The sequence below is a fragment of the Echeneis naucrates genome, chromosome 24 (genome assembly GCF_900963305.1).
Source record: "Echeneis naucrates chromosome 24, fEcheNa1.1, whole genome shotgun sequence".
Classification (NCBI taxonomy): Eukaryota; Metazoa; Chordata; class Actinopteri; order Carangiformes; family Echeneidae; genus Echeneis; species Echeneis naucrates.
In genome coordinates this window covers 1,691,642-1,710,910 of record NC_042534.1, presented here as the reverse complement: position 1 = coordinate 1,710,910, position 19,269 = coordinate 1,691,642, and the positions used below count along the sequence as shown (strand labels likewise).

The 19,269-nt window shown below is 46.1% G+C and overlaps 2 protein-coding genes across 2 annotated transcripts in view; one reads left to right on the top strand and one right to left on the bottom strand.

The window, feature by feature from the left end:
* The first annotated feature begins 673 nt into the window (after positions 1-673).
* On the top strand, positions 674-3,917 carry tmem242 (transmembrane protein 242). Its single transcript, XM_029496728.1, has 4 exons — positions 674-784; positions 1,203-1,303; positions 3,004-3,141; positions 3,232-3,917. The coding sequence occupies exons 1-4, from the start codon at positions 700-702 to the stop codon at positions 3,343-3,345; spliced, it is 438 nt and encodes a 145-aa protein (XP_029352588.1). The 5' UTR covers positions 674-699; the 3' UTR covers positions 3,346-3,917.
* Positions 3,918-4,310: 393 nt separating this feature from the next.
* Positions 4,311-19,269, bottom strand: part of arid1b (AT-rich interactive domain 1B) — a 36,979-nt gene continuing 22,020 nt past the window's right edge. The window contains exons 9-23 of the mRNA XM_029495763.1: positions 19,044-19,241; positions 17,987-18,132; positions 17,782-17,891; positions 14,774-14,914; positions 12,984-13,193; positions 12,604-12,823; positions 10,827-10,962; positions 10,181-10,359; positions 9,156-9,300; positions 8,947-9,063; positions 8,766-8,841; positions 7,850-8,654; positions 7,632-7,762; positions 6,880-7,543; positions 4,311-6,524 (exon numbers count right to left, since the gene is read on the bottom strand). Of these exons, the coding sequence (XP_029351623.1) occupies positions 5,482-6,524; positions 6,880-7,543; positions 7,632-7,762; positions 7,850-8,654; positions 8,766-8,841; positions 8,947-9,063; positions 9,156-9,300; positions 10,181-10,359; positions 10,827-10,962; positions 12,604-12,823; positions 12,984-13,193; positions 14,774-14,914; positions 17,782-17,891; positions 17,987-18,132; positions 19,044-19,241 (4,321 nt within the window). The 3' untranslated portion in view covers positions 4,311-5,481. The remainder of the gene's footprint in view (positions 6,525-6,879; positions 7,544-7,631; positions 7,763-7,849; positions 8,655-8,765; positions 8,842-8,946; positions 9,064-9,155; positions 9,301-10,180; positions 10,360-10,826; positions 10,963-12,603; positions 12,824-12,983; positions 13,194-14,773; positions 14,915-17,781; positions 17,892-17,986; positions 18,133-19,043; positions 19,242-19,269) is intronic.

The following is a 19,269-nucleotide window of genomic DNA, read 5'->3' as shown; positions in this document are numbered from 1 at the left end:
GGACGTGAAGAGCATCCAGATCCTCCGCAGAGCTGCTGGAGCTCCCAGTCCAGGACTGCACAGATCCTCCATGAGGAGGAGGGACCACTCTGCGGAGAAAAGGGGAAACACCCTCAACACGCAGCTTTGACAGAAAATGACCCATCAACGTAATTCTACAGATCTTTTTTTAAACTCCCAGAATAATCTGTTAGATAGCTAACACTTTAATACTTCAAAATGTAAATTTTCGCACTTTCAGTTCAATTAAACATTTGATGTCTTTCACAAATGTGTTTTCCTTTGACGTACTAAACATGGAAGTCAAGTTAAAGTTCATTTCTACTGCAGATTTAAAAACAATTTCAGTCTGGTAAAATCTACATAGGATACAAATATACATAAACAACAATAATAATCAGCCATCAATTTGAAAATAAAACAGCAATGAAAGTTTTATGAAGCAGAGTGAGACCTCTTCACTGAGTGAGGAGGAATCTAACGGACTCTAAACGATCTCTGGTTCAGGAGTCCTTCATTATATAAAACTATAGAACAGAACAAAACCCCAGTTTTCCAACACTAAGCAATTAAACGCATTATTATTATTTTAAACCGGTATATTTTTTTAAGAGGATAAAATCATGGCTGGAAACTTTAGTTCCTAGCGGGTCTTTTGTTTCCAGCCGGTGGGTTGACGCGGACGGACCGTGAGGCAACATGACAGCCGCTGATGGAGAATCAACGATCAGCGACAGATCTGAAGCTCAAAGCGACGAAGAGGAGAAACTGCAGATGTTGAAAGGTCATCCAGCTGTTCGACACGCAGCCTTCAGCTCGTGTTGACCGGAAGTGTGATCTGGTTGTTGTTGTTTGTTCACGTTTTTATTTCTGAGGTCACAACAATGTCGACCCACAACCTTAAAAAAAAAAACAAAAAAAAAACATTTTGAAGGTGAAATAAATCCCAGACGGGCCCAAATTAACTAAATTAATCTGAGTTTGTTTTTTGGTCGCTGCTGCGGATTCAATTTGTGTTTTCAGGCGTGAAGTTTAAAAATTAAATTTTTTTTTTGTTTTTAAGGATGATTTTAAATCATGACTGAAGAATGTGTGGTGTTCTGTTTAATTCGGCTAATCTAAACCCAATTTTAATGATTTTTTTATTCTCCTTTTACACTAAATACCTGATGATGATCTGATTCCTGACTTCCGGTTTGCAGGTGCGGCGTTTCTGACTACGGTGGCCGCCGCGGGGACAATCGCAGGATTTGGCTCCACTTTGGCTTTGGCTAAGAAAAAGAGCCCCGACTGGTTTAATAAGGTACAATTTATTATTAATGTAGTTTTAAAAAAAAGTAAGATTTTTTTCTGTATATTTGAATTTTATTCATCTCAGCATCATGATTGGAAATCATCAAACCTTCTTTTTTATTTTATTTTAAATAAATAATCCACTCAAACAGTTCCCACTGCTAAAAAAAACTCAACATTTCATTTAGATGTGAATTTCTTTTTTAAGTTTCACATTATAGTTAAAACAATCAAATTGTGGATTTAGCTGCTTGACCAAACTATTAATTGGAAAAGGTCCATTAGTTATCAGACAGAAAGGCAGAAAATGCACCTAAAGACGGAAATCTAATGTTCCCTACTCCTTTCTGTAATATTTGACAATGGTTTGTGCAGCTTCTATCTTAATGTCAGTGTGTTGAATGTCCCTTTTTTCTCACACTTCGTTCTGATGATGTTTGCGGTCATTAACAGCTCAGTCAGTAAACTCAGATGTTCAGGATGACCAGAATCAGCTCAGAAATGTTTCCACGGACGTCAACAGTCACAGTTAGTGGACGATGATGTTGAAGTCGTATCACACTGTGACCGGACTTCCTTCACAGCATTAATGCTGTTATTGGCACCGTCTTGTGATTTCGTTTTTCGAGTTTATGTGATTAGTTCCCTCCTACGCTGGAGTGCAGATTCCCTTACTGCTCGAATGAGTGGACGTAAACCAAACAAACATTGAAGACACAGTCCTCAGTTATTGGCCGATTAGACGTGACGCACACGGATGTCAGCGGCCCGTTTATGTTGGAGATAAACTTAGTTTAGCCGCTCAGTCGAGCTCTTGTTCCCTGACTCTATTTCCGTCACAGACTCGTCTCTGTTGTCTGCGTCGAGGCCTCGGCCCCGCAGGCCCGAGCTAAAACTGACGAACTGTGAAATCCGATTTAAGACGGTGCGGCATGTGGGGATGTTTTTAAAGTTGGATTTAGTTTCATGTGGCTGTCTGTCCACACTTTGGACAGTCCAGCTTTTGAAGAAACTGAGATGTGTGAGCCTCGTTAACAACATGAGGTCAAGAATTGGCTGCATAAAAATTCAAGTTATCAATAAGTTCACTTTTTTTTCACACTCCCACACGATTAAAGTGCAAATGTATGTTGACATTGGTAAATAGGTACAGACTGAACAAAGGTGGAAGGAGGTTTCTGTTCGACTTCGAACTCTATCAACCAGCTGCCACTCAAAGAGGCCACGCTCTCCTTAGGCAGAATTTGAAGTCTTGATAAAATACAACATGTCTTCGGTGACGTAGACGTTAGCTTTAGGGACCAAACTGTTGGTTCTGTACATTAAGACAGAATCTCCAGTTAACCTAAAAAAAGAAACTGCTGTCAAACAATGAGAAACTCTTCACCAACAGGTCAGAGGTCAGAGGTCACAGAGAGCTGGAAGTCATGTGAATGAGGAATCATTTCTAAGTGTTTCTGGAATTTAACCTTTGACCCTCAGACAGAAAAGGTCGTACAGTCTCAGAAAGAAGAAAAGACAAATGATGCCCAGAACTCTGCTTCCTGTTTCCTCTTTATCTCTGAACGTTTGCTTCAGTTTAACATCCTCTGTTTAGAAATCGCAGACAAAATGCTCTTTAGAGAACTTTTGCTGTCCGAATGTTTCCCTCCGTTCAAAGGGACGACTTTTAACGTCACCTCCTGTTGCCTTTCTGTGGTCGGTCCTCAGGGGGTTGTTCCGACGGCAGCGGTCCCAGAGAGTGGAGCGTCTCTGGCCCTCAGAGCTTTAGGGTGGGGGTCCCTGTACGCCTGGTGTGGGGTCGGTCTGCTCAGCTTCGCTGTGTGGAAAGTTCTCGGTGTTCACAGCGTACGTACCTGCAGAGCCTGCGTCCTCTAAACAGCATCTATCATACAATCAGTTAAATGTTCAGTGTGATACTTTTTTTCCCCCCCTCAGTTGTCGGAGTTCAGACAGAAGATGCAGTCCTTCTTCCCGTCCATCCCAAAGTCCGCAGAGGACACGGCTGGACCTGGACCGCTGGACTGGGACTCTGTGTTTAAGTCCAAGTGATGTCTCAAAGCTGCTGGAGGACAAATCACATGAGACAAGACTGAAAATGTGAAAGACACCGAGAAGCTGTTTGAGTCCTGAGACTCTGAGGTCCTGTGACTTCACAGCTGACTTTGGAGGGTCGACAAACCCAAGTGTTCATTTCTTTTCTTTGTTTGAAAAACATTTGGAGGACCAAGTTTTATTGTTCCTGCAGGAAAACTTAATAAAGCTGTTTGTTCTGTCTGGATGTGACGTCACGTTGGAGAAAAATCAATCTGATTTGTTCTGGAACCGGCAGATTCAGAGAAATATCATCTTCACGCTCATGTTTTTCTGCTGTGCCGGTTGTTAAGCTGTGAAATTAATGTGTTACATTTTATCCATACTGGACCTGCCTGGTGTTGATTGGAGCGATGATTCCTGCTGCTCTGACACAAATAAAAAAAAACAGACCAGCTTCTTTTCTTCTTGGACATTTTAGAAGCGTCTTTGTGCCGAAGGAGAAGACGACCTGCAAGAGAAAACTAATTTATGTCAAAAGATGTTGATTCTGTTGCATTCACTTAAAATATTAAACAGTTTGAACCTCAGCAGAACTGACTGTCGCTTAAAATGTGTATTAGATATAAAGCTGAAACTGTAACTCACATAAAGTGGAGGCAGACAGGTTGGATGTTGACAGTTGAGATCTGCGTTTTGATAAAACTTCACTTTAATCCCAAACACTTATTTCATCCTGGAAGCCACCAGGTTTATTTTGGAGGAAGTTTTAAAGCTGCAAAGTAAAACATTTTCAACACAACGTGATGGTTACAGAAATAGACCGGTTTAAAAATACTGCAGTTGATCTCAGACAGACAAAATTAGGCCTGGAACCTTTTACTTCAACTCAACACACTTGTTTTGAGTTGTGTGTGTGTTTGTGTGTGAGAGAGAGAGATGGACCTGCACGTCATATTCACAAAACCAGTCCAGAGCTGCGATCACAGTGCTCAACCAGAGTTCATGTACGTTTATTCTTTAACATGTTGTGGAACATATAAAGATCTCATACTGAAGAATCAACGTCTGTCAGATCAAACAGGAGACGTTCTGGATGTAGAGACTCTTTTTTGTTTCTTCTCTTTATATTTGTCATAACTGTTTTTGAAGTCGTGTCACTTAGCGACACGGTGAGTCCACCCAGCCTCCTGTACACACAGTCTCTCAAATCAAACGCACCCTCCCGAAGCCAGACTGCATAAAACATCCAGAAAATGAGGGGTTTCTCCTTAAATACAGAAAAAATGTCTTCACCTGCTGGGAAGAGAGCAACAAAATGTTCAGGTGAGCAGAGTTGTGATTATAAATGACCGTTAAATTCGCCACCAGCTACCGTCACCGAGTCATGACGCCGTCAGTCGGAGCTCAAATGTACATCGTCTATTTACAGGAGGATGATGACGGTGGAGGGAAATTTAGATTTGATTGGCGGAAGAGACAAAAAGTTCTTAAAAAACAGAAAGTGCCCCCCACCCCACTTCATACTGCTGTGGTTTGGCAAAACACTGATGGTCAAACTGCAGATGGTCAAATAATTCACATTTAAAAGAAACGCCCAAAACAAACCTATTGCACCAGAACAAAGTACGTGACTGAACATCAGTTTTCCTCTGTCATACCACATGAGAAAAGAGGTCTATCTACAACGTGTCACTATTTAAATAAATCTGAGCCTGCCCCCAAATCGGACTAACCCGCCCCCCACCCAACATAAAATTAAAAAAAATTTAAAATTAAAAAATAAACAAACAAAAAAGAAAAACAGCCCTGCAAACAGAAAGAAACGACCACATCAGTTCAAAACACAAAGAGCCAGAACCCGAGCGTTCTCCACCGTCACACTTTGGTTAAAACGAAACAAAAACAACAAACTGACAAAAGAATAAAAAATTAAAAATACAAGTATTAAATATTTTTGTATTAAAATTACTTAAAAATCCCAAATAAACATTTGCGGATGGAGCCGACGAGCTATATATATTCTATATATATTCATTTGTATGTAAAAACTTTGTGTTCTGTTCTTTAAATAAAAATATAATAGGAGCCAGTTCGTCACATGGGCGGAGCTGCTTCCCGCGCCACTGAGCGCGCTCCATGGCGGTGTTCGTGTCACGAGCGGCCGATTTTAAATAGTACTTCACACATGATGGCCGCCACCGAGGAGTTGAGGGCGGCCGACAGCGAGATGTCCAGCAGCCGGCTCTCGTACAGCACAAACTCCGTCCGGTTCTCTTGCACCCTCGCCATGGCCAGCAGTGCCTTGGCGGCGCGGCACATCATGTTGATGCTGGGCGGCTCTGGGGGCGTGGCGGCGTGCAGCAGGCTGTGCGGACTCTGTTGGTACTGAGCCATGGCCACGCTGTCCTCCAGGAAGCCGATCAGAGTTCCCACGCTGCCCTTCTGCAGGGCGACGGCCCTCGCCGCCGTGGAGTCGCCCTGCACCAGGTGGGACAGGACGGCCACCGCCATCTCCCGACACACTTGGCTCTTCCTCTCGCCAACCAGGCGCACCAACGTGGCGAAAAGCTTCTGTTGGCGGCTGAAAGGCGGCGTGGCGAGAAGCAGGTCCACGTTGCAGTCCTGGATGCTCAGCTTGCACAGACACTCCAGCACCAGTCTCTGAGGCGTGAGCGAGGAGAAGCCGCCCGCCGAGGAGAACGGGTCCTGGGCCTCGGCCGACGGGCACACCATCCAGTGCAGCAGCCCGTCCAGGATGGGCAGGCAGATGTTCTCGGGGTACAGCGACAGGTCAAGCTGGCCCGAGATGTTGGCCAGCGTCACCAGCGTGTTCTCCCTGAGCGCCGCCAGGCAGTCCCACCACCACTCGTCCCGGCTGCAGGCCAGACCCTGCTCCTCCTCCCGCTGGTAGGTGGGCGGCGTCCGTTTCCTGCGGGGGTGGTGGTGGTGCAGCAGCACCAGCCGGCCCAGGATCAGCACCAGGCCGGGGTGCCGCGACAGGACGGCGTCGTTGCCGGGGACGAAGGAGAGGCCGCGCACGATGTTGGAGATGCAGACGCAGCGTTTGGCCAGAGAGTCCTGCCAGGACTCTGCCGTGGACAGCGGCGCCTCGTCCCAGCAGCGGGGCTCATCCTCCAGCTGGCTGACGGGACTCTGAGCCGGTGACCTCTGACCTCCGACCTCCGACAGGGAGCCTGGTTGCAGAGCACAAGCAGGGCAGAGTTCATAACACACCGAACGGATTCAACGATCTGCCATTAAAGGGACAGTTCACCAGTTTCTACCATCAGACAACGATCCGCCTAGTGGATCAACAACTGCACTACAAGACGATACATTCAAACTGAAATATCAGAAGAATCAAAGCACAAATCAAGATTTCCCTTCAGAGCAACAGAAAATAACATCTTCAGCAGCAAACCGCTTCTATCTTCACGGGTGTGAGCTCATTTATTGTTATGACTGATGTGGTGTTTGTGTATTTGTCCTAATAATGATAACTGTTTCCTGTTTTTTTTAATCATGTTTGTACATTTATTGACTTTTCACCTTTTTGGGTGTCAGGTGTTTCCTCACTGAGCGGCTGGTTCCTCTCCTCACTTCCTCCCTCTCTCTCCTTGTCTCCTTCCCTGCTCTCCTCCCTCCCCGCTGGGTTTGGGGGGGCGGAGTCTCTGATGCGGGGTTCGAAGTGAGTCTGGATGTGAGTGGTGGAGTCTCCGCCCCCAGCTTTCCAGTGCAGGAGGCCGCTGATGAAGCCGTTGGGTCGGCTGAGCTTGGCCCAGCGCTCCTCCGCCTCCTCCCACTCCTCCCCCGTCTCCTCCACTCTGACTGGCAGCCTGTCGTACTTGCTGGCCTGTTGGGGGCGGGGCTCTGCCTGCTCCTCCTTCACCTTCACCTCCTCCTTGATGACCAGCTCACTGCTCTTTGCCTGCTCCACATTGATGGTGGGAGCGGTCGTGTGTGGCGCTGGCGTTTCCTCCATTTCCTGCACTGACCTCCTCGGCATCTTCTGCTCCTCTGCTGATTGGTCGTTGGCCTCAGAGGCGGCGACCGGTGGTTGCTTCGTGGTCACCTCCTCCTCCGAGGGGTCGATCACGGGCCCCAGCAGGGTTCTCCGGCCTTCCGTTCCCACCTCGTAGTCCTCCAGGATGCCAAAAATCTGGATGAGGCAGCGGCGGTAAAACTCCACAATGAGCTCCAAGAAACCAGGAAGCTGCAAGACGACAAGACGATGAGGTCACAGAAACATCATCAACGTGCGACCAAGTGTCGCGACCTGGATTCTGGTCTACGTGTCTGACCTGCGTGAGGCTGAAGGAGCCCACTGTGCTGTCGTCATACAGCAGGATGTTGATTGTGTCCAGGGCCCAAGTGCTCTCAGCTAATAGGCCAGACTTCAGTGACATCATCACTCGCCACGCCTCTGGGGTTCCTGACGACACAAACAAACAAACTGTAGCTGTGGGATACTGTGACACACAACAACACTGCACTGTGTGTGTCTGTGTGCGTGTCTGACCTGTGTCCTTGGCTGTGAGTCGCCGTCGGGGCTTCAGGTTGGGGATGGTGGCCTCCACAGAGCTGGAGGGGAAGTTAACCTCTCTGTTGATGAGGGGAAGGCCCGGAGCAGGCGGGGGGACGGGGGGGACACCGGGGAGCCCTGGCTTCTTCATGGAGGGCAGGTAGGGGGCGCTGTTGGGGGACAGAGAGCCCCCCAGGGGCCGGGGGAAAGAGGAGGGGCTGTGAGAGCGGCTCACATGGTTGGGGACGGCGGGCGTCGGCTGGAAGGACGAGGCGGGTTGTCTGGACGGCAGGGGGGGCATGGAGGAGGAGGATGAAGAGGAGGAGTGTGGGGGGAACGGGGGCTGGCGCTGGCCTGGATGACTGGGGGGCCACTGGCTGTCCTGGGGGGCCCTGCCCTCCTGGTCGTCTCCTCGGTTTAGCCCAGGGAAGGGGGGGCCCTGGCCCTGCCTGTTGTATGTGTAGCTCATGTCCGTCCTGGGGTGCCACATGTTGGCCTGTAGCCCCTCCCCGGGGCCCCCGGACACCGATGGCGGTCCTGAGCCCATCATCCCGTGCTGTGGGGGCCCCTGACGGTCCCGGCTGAATGGGTACGGGTACTGGCCCTGGACTGGCCTCCTTTCAGGGCCCATGTAGGCCCCACCTCCTCCTCCTCCTCCTCCTCCTCCTGCTGCTGCTCCGCCTCCTCCGTAGGGGGGGCCGAACATGTCGGGCTGCTGGGAGCCGTACTGCTGCACGCCAAAGCCCTCCCCCTCGTGACGCTTGGCGGGAGGATACATCCCCTCCATCGGACGCTTGTAGCCCTGCAGACAGGAAGAAGAATCAGCTCGTCCTCATCGTCAGTGTTCAATAAAGTTTTATTAAACATCTGAAGGTTTTGTTTCATCTCAGCATGACGGGTTCGGGTCACTCACCTGCTGCTGAGGGTACAGGGGCTGATGGGAACTGTAGGCCATGCCGTGAGGATACTGCTGCCCATAGCCGTCATGTCTGAGGAGAGTCAGCAACACTTCAATCAAACTTTATTTACACACCACAAAGTGAGAAACAGTATTTGGAACCCAAACAACACAGACAGGTCAGACGGCGTCTCACCTCTGGTGGGGGTATCTGTTGGTGGGGTACATGCTGGCTTCGTTTCCAGTCTGACTCATGCTGTTCTGCCCTCCGGGGGGTGCCATGCCGCCCTCAGGCCCCATCACATGGTCCGGCCTGCAGGACACAAACACATCAACAGCGTTTCAACAATCTGACCTGCAACATGACGACGACAGAAACACGACGAACACGCAGACTGGTCTTACCTCCGCTCGTACCCGGGGCCGTAGGGGTATTGGGGTCTGGGGCCCATCCCTGCCAGGGGCCCAGCGGGGGGCCCACGGGGATACATGTCCTGCACGGCACCGCTGGGCATCTGCCCAGGACCAAAGGCTTCACCGGGCCCCGGACCTGAAAATGAGCAGGGAGCGGCCCCTCATTATTTCTTCAACACAAATCTTATCTGTGACCATCTCTGATGTTTTGGAGGAACTGAGCTTTAAAAACATCCACACACGTCCACACACACCTGGGAATAATGTTTTGTTTTTTTTTTTTTTTTTTTAAATACTGCAATTATCAGCCTTTTATTTTGTCAGACTTGCTGCAGTTCGACGTTGCACATGGTTGAAGTCAGTGAACGAGTGAAAAAATTATTTAGAAAATGATCCCGATGATGTAATGTATCTGCAACGTTAGCTCACAAGTTAATCGGTGCGGCTCCATTTGTTCAGCCCTTTGATGATGCTGACGAAGATGCAGTTCAGGTTTTGAGCACCAGGAGGCAGCAGAGTGCAGTCATTAACGGCCTGAATCTACACCACTGGCACGAAGACGCTGGTTTTCAGGGTTGAAACTGGTGCTGAAAACTGACCAGCAGGAGGGGAAATCGGAATCCTGATTGTTGGAGGATTCAGCGAAAACCATATCAAACTTTAAACCAACTTCTGAGCAGCTCAGACGGACTTCAGCCTGGATTTGGTTTGTGAGGTGAGCCATTTCCCACACATTCCTCCTGAATTACACCGAGCCGTGATCCAATCGGAACCTGCTGCAATTTGTTTTATGAGGCTGACATTTTCTTCTGTTATTTTTTTTTTTTTTTTTTTTAAAGAGATATTATTTTTGTTGATGACAACAACAAATGGCCATAAAAATCAAAATGGGACTCATTTTTCTTCTGTGTGTTTAAAACAAGTGCTGATGTAAGTCTGTGAATGTTTTAGAACTCTAAAGTCATTATGAAAATCCAACAAAACAATGTTTCCTGCCCTTGTTTTACCCGCCCCACCTTTCCGCGGTCCTCCATACGGATCTTTGTTGGCATCGTACTGCATCCTCATTGATGGATCTGTTGGGCCGCCTCCCTGCAGGAAGGGGGCGGCTCCGGGCCCGGGGCCTCGCTTGGTGTGGAAGGCTGGATCGCTGCCTTCAGAGAACGGGTCCTGGATGCTCACTCCACCCAAGTTCCTGAGAGATAAAGCTCGTCAACAACTTCACAGTCTAATGCAGTTTTGACTGTCAGCTCGTCTGATGTCATTACTCAACGCTTGTGGCCAAACATGCAGCTTTCCTTCTTGGTATTTAGTACATCACCCATGCATTGGTTTTCTGATTTGTGCTATTTAAAGTGCAAAAACAACAATTTCGGTCAACAAAGCTGGTGATAGCATTATTCTCTGTGACAAGTAAAACAAAGTCTTAGCTAAATTTTAAATCTGCTTTCAGCTTCGCCTGAAAAATGTGAATGGTCTGGGTTTTCCTCTTTATTGTTACTTTAGATGAGGTGTACAACAGAGATTGATCCTGGTCACTCTACTGTTTGGTTTGTGCCATTTTCAGGGTCCACCGTCCACAAGTGATGGAGCTGATGAAGTGTTCCTTTAATTTAATATTCACAAAAACTCCAGAAACACTCTGTTGGGACCCCTCCCTACCTGTTTCCAGACTGAGGGCCCATCTGGCTGTGTGGGGTGGAAGCAGGAGTCGGGGGCTTCAGGTCTCCGGGGGCCTCGGTCAGGGAGCTGCTGCTGGACTGAGGGGTGTTGGGGCCCTGCAGGGAGCCCGAGTTGGCTACAGAGATACAGACCAGACAGAAAACCTGCTGAGAACAAGGATTACGTGCCGTCATGTAACGTCACAGCTCAGCCATTCAGAAGAACCAAACACAGGCCGGTGGATCGAGAGCAACCGCTGCTACTTTTATTACACTAATAGCTTCCAGGTTTTAGTATTTGTTTTAACTTCCTGTTTGCTTTTGGGATCCAACTCGAGACATTTCCTTTTTTGGACCTCACACAAATCCAAGTTTTGTTTTAGTACCTGACCTTAATACACACTTTACCACATTAATATACTTTTTGTCTTCAGTAAGTACTTTTTTTATTTCAGTTACAATAAAGGCACAAATCCTCCAGAAAGTCTTGGCCTTAGTTACTTACTGTGACTGTCGTGTTCAGTACGTCTCTGGACTCTGCCTTCCACTGTGCCAGTTTTGGCTCGTTAAAAACTCTCATTGATTTTATTGCACATCAACACTTCCAATAAAGTTTTTGTTTTTAGCTTAGTTTTATATTTTTTCAGTGCTTGTGGAGTCCAGATGAATGGTATTACACGGCTCGTACATCTTCATCTAAAACTGAATTATATGATTTTTAAAGGAGTTTCCAGGCTTAATTATCTCTAATTAAAGGATGCGACATGGCATTATTTCAGTCAAGCACCGAGGTTAATTATTGTTATAACAGTTGGACTTTGGATGTCAGACTTTGTGGCCTCTTGCACAGATGCACACAGCAGCAGCACTGGCTATTTCATACCATCAAGTAAAAAAGCAAACAAAAAAATACATTTAAATGTAAATACAGAACCAAATTCTATTTCTATACAGAATATATCAACTCAAACGATTTGGTTTTCAAATCCACAAAATGTCAAGGACATCAAGGACCCAAAGGAAGCCTGAGTACACTAAACTGACTGTGTTCATAGAGAGAGGAGAGAGAGGGGGAGGAAGCTGGAGGGGGGGGTATCGTGGGAAATTAGGTCAGAATGAGGTCAGTGATGTTTACATCCCCCACCGACAGCTCACGCTCCTTCTGTTACGTAACCCGAGTGCTGTTTGTGACTGAAGGGATTCCCTCCACTGACAACTGACACCATTAAAGAGAGCCGATCAGTGACGTGACGCCTTCATATCTGACAGGAAATATATTTTTAAAAACCCCTTCATTCAGACATTCATGGAGAGAGTTGTTCTCTAATAAATCATCATTTATTGGAAAATTACCAGTTTTCCGTTAAACTGTAAAAAAAAAAAAAAAAAACAAAGAGGATGAGAACTTGTTGTTTTGCTAAATATTAATTTGTCCATCCACGCAGTTGACGGAGATAGTTGAAAATGTAATGAGGCGCTGTAGAATAATGTTTACAACAGACTCGGCTCATTCACTGTTTCCTGAGCCGATAAACTTGTTTTATTTATTAAAATATATAATTGAGTGTGTAATTACCAGAAAGAGGGGACTGCAATCAGCAATAAATAAAACATTTTTACAAGAACTCTTGAAATGAATAAACAAAAAAGCTTTTAGTCCAGATGACGTTTATCATCACTTCTTGCTTTCTAGCATTTGTCACATCCATTTCCTTTCATTTTTCTTTTAAAACACACTGACACTGCTGTATATTTGCGGTGTCCTGGCGACTTCTTACCTGGAGACGGCGGCTGGATCTTGGCCTGGAGTGACGGGGCTTTCTTGGTGTCTCCGGTTGGCCCCAGGGCCTCAGGTGGGGGCTCCTCTCCCCGCTCCACTTTACACTCATAGGCAAACAGGTACTGGATGTACTGCTTCTTCAGCGAGCTGGCCGAGCTGCTTGATGTCCCCACGTTCAGCAGGGACGATAACTCCCTCCACTTCTTATTCTTGTTCACCTGAGAAGACGGCAAATCAGGAAACAGATTCAATGTGTAACTCACAATGGCTGCTAAACTAGTTTAGATATTATTCAAAAACTACAATTGAATCAGCTGCAAAACTCTAAATAATATAATAAGAGTGAAGAGAAAGTAACCGCTGACAGGACAAACTCACCATGGCCAGGCCTCCGATGTCTCTGACAGCCAGGTAAAGTCTGCACAGGTCCAGTGGCTTCTTTCCGACGGCGGGCAGGTTGGGGACGGGCGTCCCCCTCTCCTCCATGAAAGACAGGTACCGGTCCACCCACAGCCTCCTCTCCGGCTCCGAGCCCATCTCGTACAGCCGGGTGATCTTCTCGTTGGTCATGGTGGCCACGCTGGCCTTCTGGAGAGACCGAGACATGCAGACAGCAGTCAGCTTCAGGGTTCACCATCAGAGCAGAGGAGACAGCTGAGCAACAGTTTTCAGAGAGAAACATCAGCCTGAAAGTTTCCAAGAGTCCAGAACTGAAAGATATTCAGCTGCAGCACGATAAAAATAACTGAAATAACCATTCTTTAATCGGTACTGTGCAGCCCAGCATATAGCTACACACCGTCACATCACAATGACACAAAAACCCACAGTGCCACCCAACCTGCATTTTGTCACACAACACACGGAGACGTTGAGCTGTCAGGTTTCCTTTAGGTTGAGTAATCTGCAGAAATGATGCAGTCGTGTCAACATGGGGAGGTCTCCGACGGCCCAGGGTTCCTAATAAAGTGCTCGCTGACTGTAGATCATACATTTGCTTGAAGCATGGTTTGTGTGGTTACAGTTAGAAAACTGGTCCGAATGCTGCCAGCGTTAAGGGCTCAGTTACTCCGGAACAGATGGCTCAAGTTATATTAATTAGTAAAATAACACCGATCACTGATAATCGGTTTTCAGTCCAGTTCTGTAAATGTTACAGAAACCAAACCAAACAGAAATTGTGCCCAGAAGTGAAGGAGGTTGGGCAGCACTGTGGCACAGAGTCAGCAGAAAGAAATCAGATACAGTCACGGCTCACAGAAGGAGACTTTCTCATTAAAAAAAACAGTCAAAAAAATCACGTCTAAATGCGTTTCAGGAAGTTCATTAGGATTGAGCCTGCCAACTTCTCCTCAGCCTTCCCAACACTTCAAAAAAACCTAACCTCTTAAAATAAACCGTCCCTGCACTCTTACCGGACTTTTTCCACACAAAACCACTGAGATTTACAGATAAAAATCCAATATCATGGTTCAATTTAAATATTTGATATGTGAAGACAGAGTAAAGTAAGAGCAAGAAATGTGGATAAAATAGCCAGATAAGACTGTTCAGTCGATGCTTAAGGTTGCATACAATGTTTTAAAACAACTGCAGATAAAAATTTGGATATTTAATTCTATCTCAACAAAAGACTTCGTGAGACGGTTCCTTAATTTCCTGTGTCAGTCACGGCAGATACCGATTATATATAAGCAAATTGAAAATGTTAGATTTCTTTTGTTTTAATAAGAAAGTCTCACAATAAATGTGAAAAAAACAAACAAACAAAAAAAAAAAAACACATTTAGATGCAATAAAAAAAAAAAGCAGATTTTCTTCTTTCATATTACCAAATCAAAACAACAGGAAAAAATAAGATGCAAGCACATTGCTGCTTCGTCCAATGAAAACCTTGCATCTCCAAAAAGTGGACCGGCTTTACCTCATCACTTTTGGCACGAGCTCACTGCGTTTAGGAGAGTGAAATAATGAAACACTGATCATGTGAGCTGAGGGTGACGGCAGGTGGAGGTTCCAGGTTTTCATACATCGGCAGCAGGAAGCAGGGCTCTACGGTGACAACAACTAGGGCCAAAAAAAAGTGTACACACCGTAGAACCCTGAGAGTAAAAAAATACAAAGGAAAAAAGGGAACAAGGAAGCTGGCTGTGCTTTGCGGCACTTACGGGGCTGGTCGGTGTCTTGGGCCAGGCGGGGCTGCTAATGCTATCACTGTCCTCCCCGTGACAGGAGGACAGACTAGCTGAGCTGGGGGACATGGGGGAGGGGGTGGGGGGCTGGGACACACACTGAGAGCTGTAGCTGTCCTGTGACACAAAACACACACAGAAGACATCCATCCCCACACACACACACACAGATACAACAGAGCCACGTGGTGAGGGGAGGCCAGGTAGATAAATATATATATGAAATAAACCAAACAAAAATAAACAAAAGATTTTTTCCTTTCCAGGATTTTTCATGATTTCAGAGAGCAAACACACGTCGACATTCACAGAGCGAACAAGCGGAAGCTCAGGAGTGAAACCAGCCTCACATGACAGTGTTAGCATTTGGCAGCCGGTGAGCAGACGGACAGTCGGGTTAATGTGACTCATTAAATCGCACGGCAGAAAGAAGAAAAAAAAATCCAAAAAATCTGGTTGACACGCAACTTTTAAAAACACGAAACTGGCGAATGTAGATCAACACCGAGGAGGAAAAAAAAAAAAAAAAAAAAGATCATCACTTAAACCTCAACCAGACTTAATATTAAAACATCCCTGCTTCGGAGAAATACATAAAGCATGCAAATATTAAATATACTAAAAACAGTTCCTGCAAAGATACAGAGGGATGATAATCACTTCAAGTTCTTCACATCATACAGAGTGAAACTTTCAAATTCAGAAACTTTAGAGCGTCAGTAGCTAATTTTAGACAGTCCTGCACCTGAAGCTGGGGTTTTTATGCAACTGGAAAAAATGTACATTCATATAAATATTAAAAGATTTAAATACATTTAATTTTCATCTGTAGTAAATTTTGGAGGCAGAATTTTCACAAAACTTAGCAAATTCTTATTTAGAGGTGTTGAGAAGGGGGGACTTATATTGAGATGATCATTTAATCTATTCAGTTTTACTTTAAACTTTATAAGAAGTCAGAAATGTAAAATATTTACAGCTTCAACAACTTCATGTTTATAGCCCTGTAAGTTTGTACATTTCACCATAATTTGAATATCAAAGTTTCTTGTTTTTAAAAAACTATAACTGAGTTTATTCCTTTCATTTGTTCAATTTAAAGAGTTCATATTCATACAACTTTGATTCCTTTAGAAGCTGAGAGACATTTCTTTTGCTCTGCTTAAAAGAAAAGAATTCTGGCTCAGTTATTCCTCTACCTTACTGGTATGTTGAGTTTTTCTCCAGAAAGAAAGAAAAAAAAATCTAGTTATCTGAGAAAATAGTGGAATTGTTGTGAATTTTAACAGCCAACAGAGCTTTAAAGTTTCCACCCTGTTCACATTTCCTGTTGTCACAGTTCTATTTTGAAGTTTCTCTGACAGCTGACAAAACATAACACCTAACCTACAGAGTGCCAAACCATGAGCAAACTGCTTCTGAGCAAAACTGAAAGTGGGAAAAATTAGCAGCAGCAGCGGCGGCGGCGGCATCTCTGCGCTGCAGAGAAACCGAGCCGAGCTGTTGTAACTCGTCGACAAACTGCAGACACAAAGCAACCAGTTCTCATCGAGTGAAGCCAAGTCAAAGCTGAGACAGAGCCGAGTTGTCTCACGCAACCCCCGACCGCCACACACAGATCTGTGGCGGCTGTGATCAAGGCCGACTCTTCACTGCTGGATAATGAGGAGAGACAAGTCAAAAGACAGCAGCGCAGAGAAGCCGGAGTTTTCAAAACTCCAGCTGCTGAGCCGAGAGTGAACTAAACAAGAGGGCGAAAAACAAGATAAAGCAAGCAAGAGAAGAAAAAGAAGAAGAAGAAAATCTCTGGCTCATGTTGGCTGAAACTGGTTATTTTGGGTTCTCTGTAAACACTTCCAAACCAGCCAAACACGGATGAAATAATGACAGGTGTAAGAAACACTGCTGCCTGAAACAAACTGGTCAACACCGTCGACAGCAATGAAGATGAATGAGGAAGGCACGAAATAAAAAAACACCAGGAAGTCTTTTTCTTTTTAAATCTCTCCAGGCAGCAACAAACAGAATGCACCTAAAAGTTAACATGTCAATCTGAATGTCAGTTTTCTTCTACAGATGCAGGTTTCAGACTCTCAAAGTATCCATGCTGGGCTGAATTCACCTGCTGGCACAAAAAGGCCTGAGCCCCAATTATAATGCAGCCGGGGTTCAAGATGTGTTCAACTCTGTGACCATGTGTTCATCTAACCGCCACGAAGCCCCCTGACACACAGTGAAGCTCCCAGATCAGTACCACCACACGATCTGAGCTGTGCGATCGAGAAGACGCTCTCACACGAAACTCGGCCAGGCGTCTGAGCGGCGGAGCATTAGATGTAGAGGAAGTTGAAATCAGCATCATGACACAGCCAAAACAGCACAAAGCATTTGTGCTTTGAATGATTTCACTTACTGGCTTAAGCATCGGAAACATCTACTCTGAGGAAGCATGCGGTGAAGGAAGAGTCAAGCTGAAAAGGCCAGGCTATGAAAATGGAGGCTTTTAACCGCAGAACAGAAGTGCAAAAGGCTAACTTTGTCATTTTTGTTTGCAAATGTTTCACAGATAAAGAAATGCCAGAAATAGTTTTATAGCCTTTTCATTCTTACGAGTCAACGACAGCAGTCAACAAAAATAATTCCTTCGCTGTGAAACTCCACTTCAAATTCTTATATTGAATCAGTCAAAACACAACAAACCCAGAATGACAGCTTTGGCCATTTCATGGGTTTTCTGGCTGTCTTGGAGCTTTCAAATGCTACAAAAACTGTGTACAACCAGCTTAATTAACTCCATCCCTTCAACAAAGCCTCAAAATCTCAACACTTCCTTTCAACAAATCTACATCAGCGCCTCTCCAAGATGCAGCCTCGCACTAGCCTCGGCACACATGCATCTGTTAGAGCATGCTAGGAGCATAAAAAGGGCGTGATTGGCAGAGCAAACAGCCGCTGTGATTGGTTACCGAAGCCACAGGACGTACCTTGGGTTTGGGTTGTTCGTTGGCAGGGCCCACGCTGTCTTTGCTGAGCTCAGCTCTTTGCTTGGCATCTGGATGAGCGCCCATCCCCTCTGCTGGCATCATCATGGGACCTGAAGGACAAAGGATCCACTTCCAAATAAGTCACGCATCTCTGAGATTCTCTGAAGTACAAGCGTCGCAAACATGGTTTAAAAGAGGGTTCTACCTGACGGTGGGGTGTTGTAGGGGGGTCCCTGTGGCGTCATCCTACCAGAGTTACTGCCTGACTGCTGGCTGTAGGGACCTGCGGGGCCTCCTGGGCCTGCAGGGCCCAAACCTCCCATTGGTGCCATGCCGGGGTAGCTGCCCTGCCTGGACACCCCAAAAAGAAACAAAAGGTTTAATAATAATTACGAGATGTAAGCAAACTGGTAGTAGCTCACGTGCAGAGGGGATTATGCTCAGGAAGAAGATAAAGATTAACGCAGCTGCCTTTAATGTTTGTGCAATTAGAGGAGACCAAGAACGGCAGAAACAAGGAGAGAAAGACCTGAAGAGTTTCACATGAACTGTTCTGGTCTTCTGCAGCTGATGGGAAGATCTCAGAGGAAGGTTAGTTCAGGCAGTTCCACCATGTTATCTTAGATACTCTAATCTGCTTTTCCATTAATCATTTAATTAAACAGAAAGCCTTGTTTTGTTTGTGACTGTTCAGCCACTGGGAGGGAAACAGCCCAAAGTAGTTCATACTTCTCTTTTTTGTGATATTATACAACAGACGTTCTGAGTTTGGACTGACTGAGCAGAAATTAAGTCAAAGCAGCTGCAGATATCAGAAAGTTTTATTTCCTGATGGAGACACATCAGCCGCGGCCACAGGAAACTGTCAGAGGACAGGACAGGAAGTTGGCTGGTTAGTAAAACATCCAATAACCTCTTGGAGCGCAGCAGAGCCTGACGCACACTTACACAGCTTTATCTCTTTACTGTGAGCACAGGGGAGCGCAGTTCATCACGCCGGAGTATTTTTGTTTTCATATTGATGTTAGATTGTCCCAAAAGTACTAACCTGCTACCTAAAATCTGAGATACATGGGCATCACAGGCAGTGAGTACCTGCTGAAGTAATATATATTTTTAGAGGACGCTCATCATAGTTGTTTCATTGGGTCAATTTTTGCAGATGCTAATCCAACGAGGTAGAATTTGGATCAAAATTAACGCTTTATCGAAACTTCCTGGCAGGCTGTGTTTGTGCCATCAGGCTTTGCTGCCAGACCTACCCATAATGCTCAGAGGGAGTCTGCACAGCATTGGTGCCCTGCTGGGAGTGGTGAGGAGGGTGGGAAAGAGGAGGATGGTGATGGTGGTGGTGGTGGTGAGGGTGAGGGGGGTGGGAGGGGTGAGGCGTGGGAGAAAGGGCAGGACGACCCCCGGGCCAGGACTGGTTGTGGTAGATGGGTGAACGAGCGAAGGGAGGCCTAGAGGGATGGAGGGATGGTGGAGGTT

Coding starts and splice junctions, on each gene's coding strand:
- tmem242 (XM_029496728.1), top strand. CDS start 700: ATGACAGCCGCTGATGGAGAATCAACGATCAGCGACAGATCTGAAGCT. Junction 785..1,202: donor GAAACTGCAGATGTTGAAAG/GTCATCCAGCTG, acceptor TCCGGTTTGCAG/GTGCGGCGTTTCTGACTACG. Junction 1,304..3,003: donor GCCCCGACTGGTTTAATAAG/GTACAATTTATT, acceptor GTCGGTCCTCAG/GGGGTTGTTCCGACGGCAGC.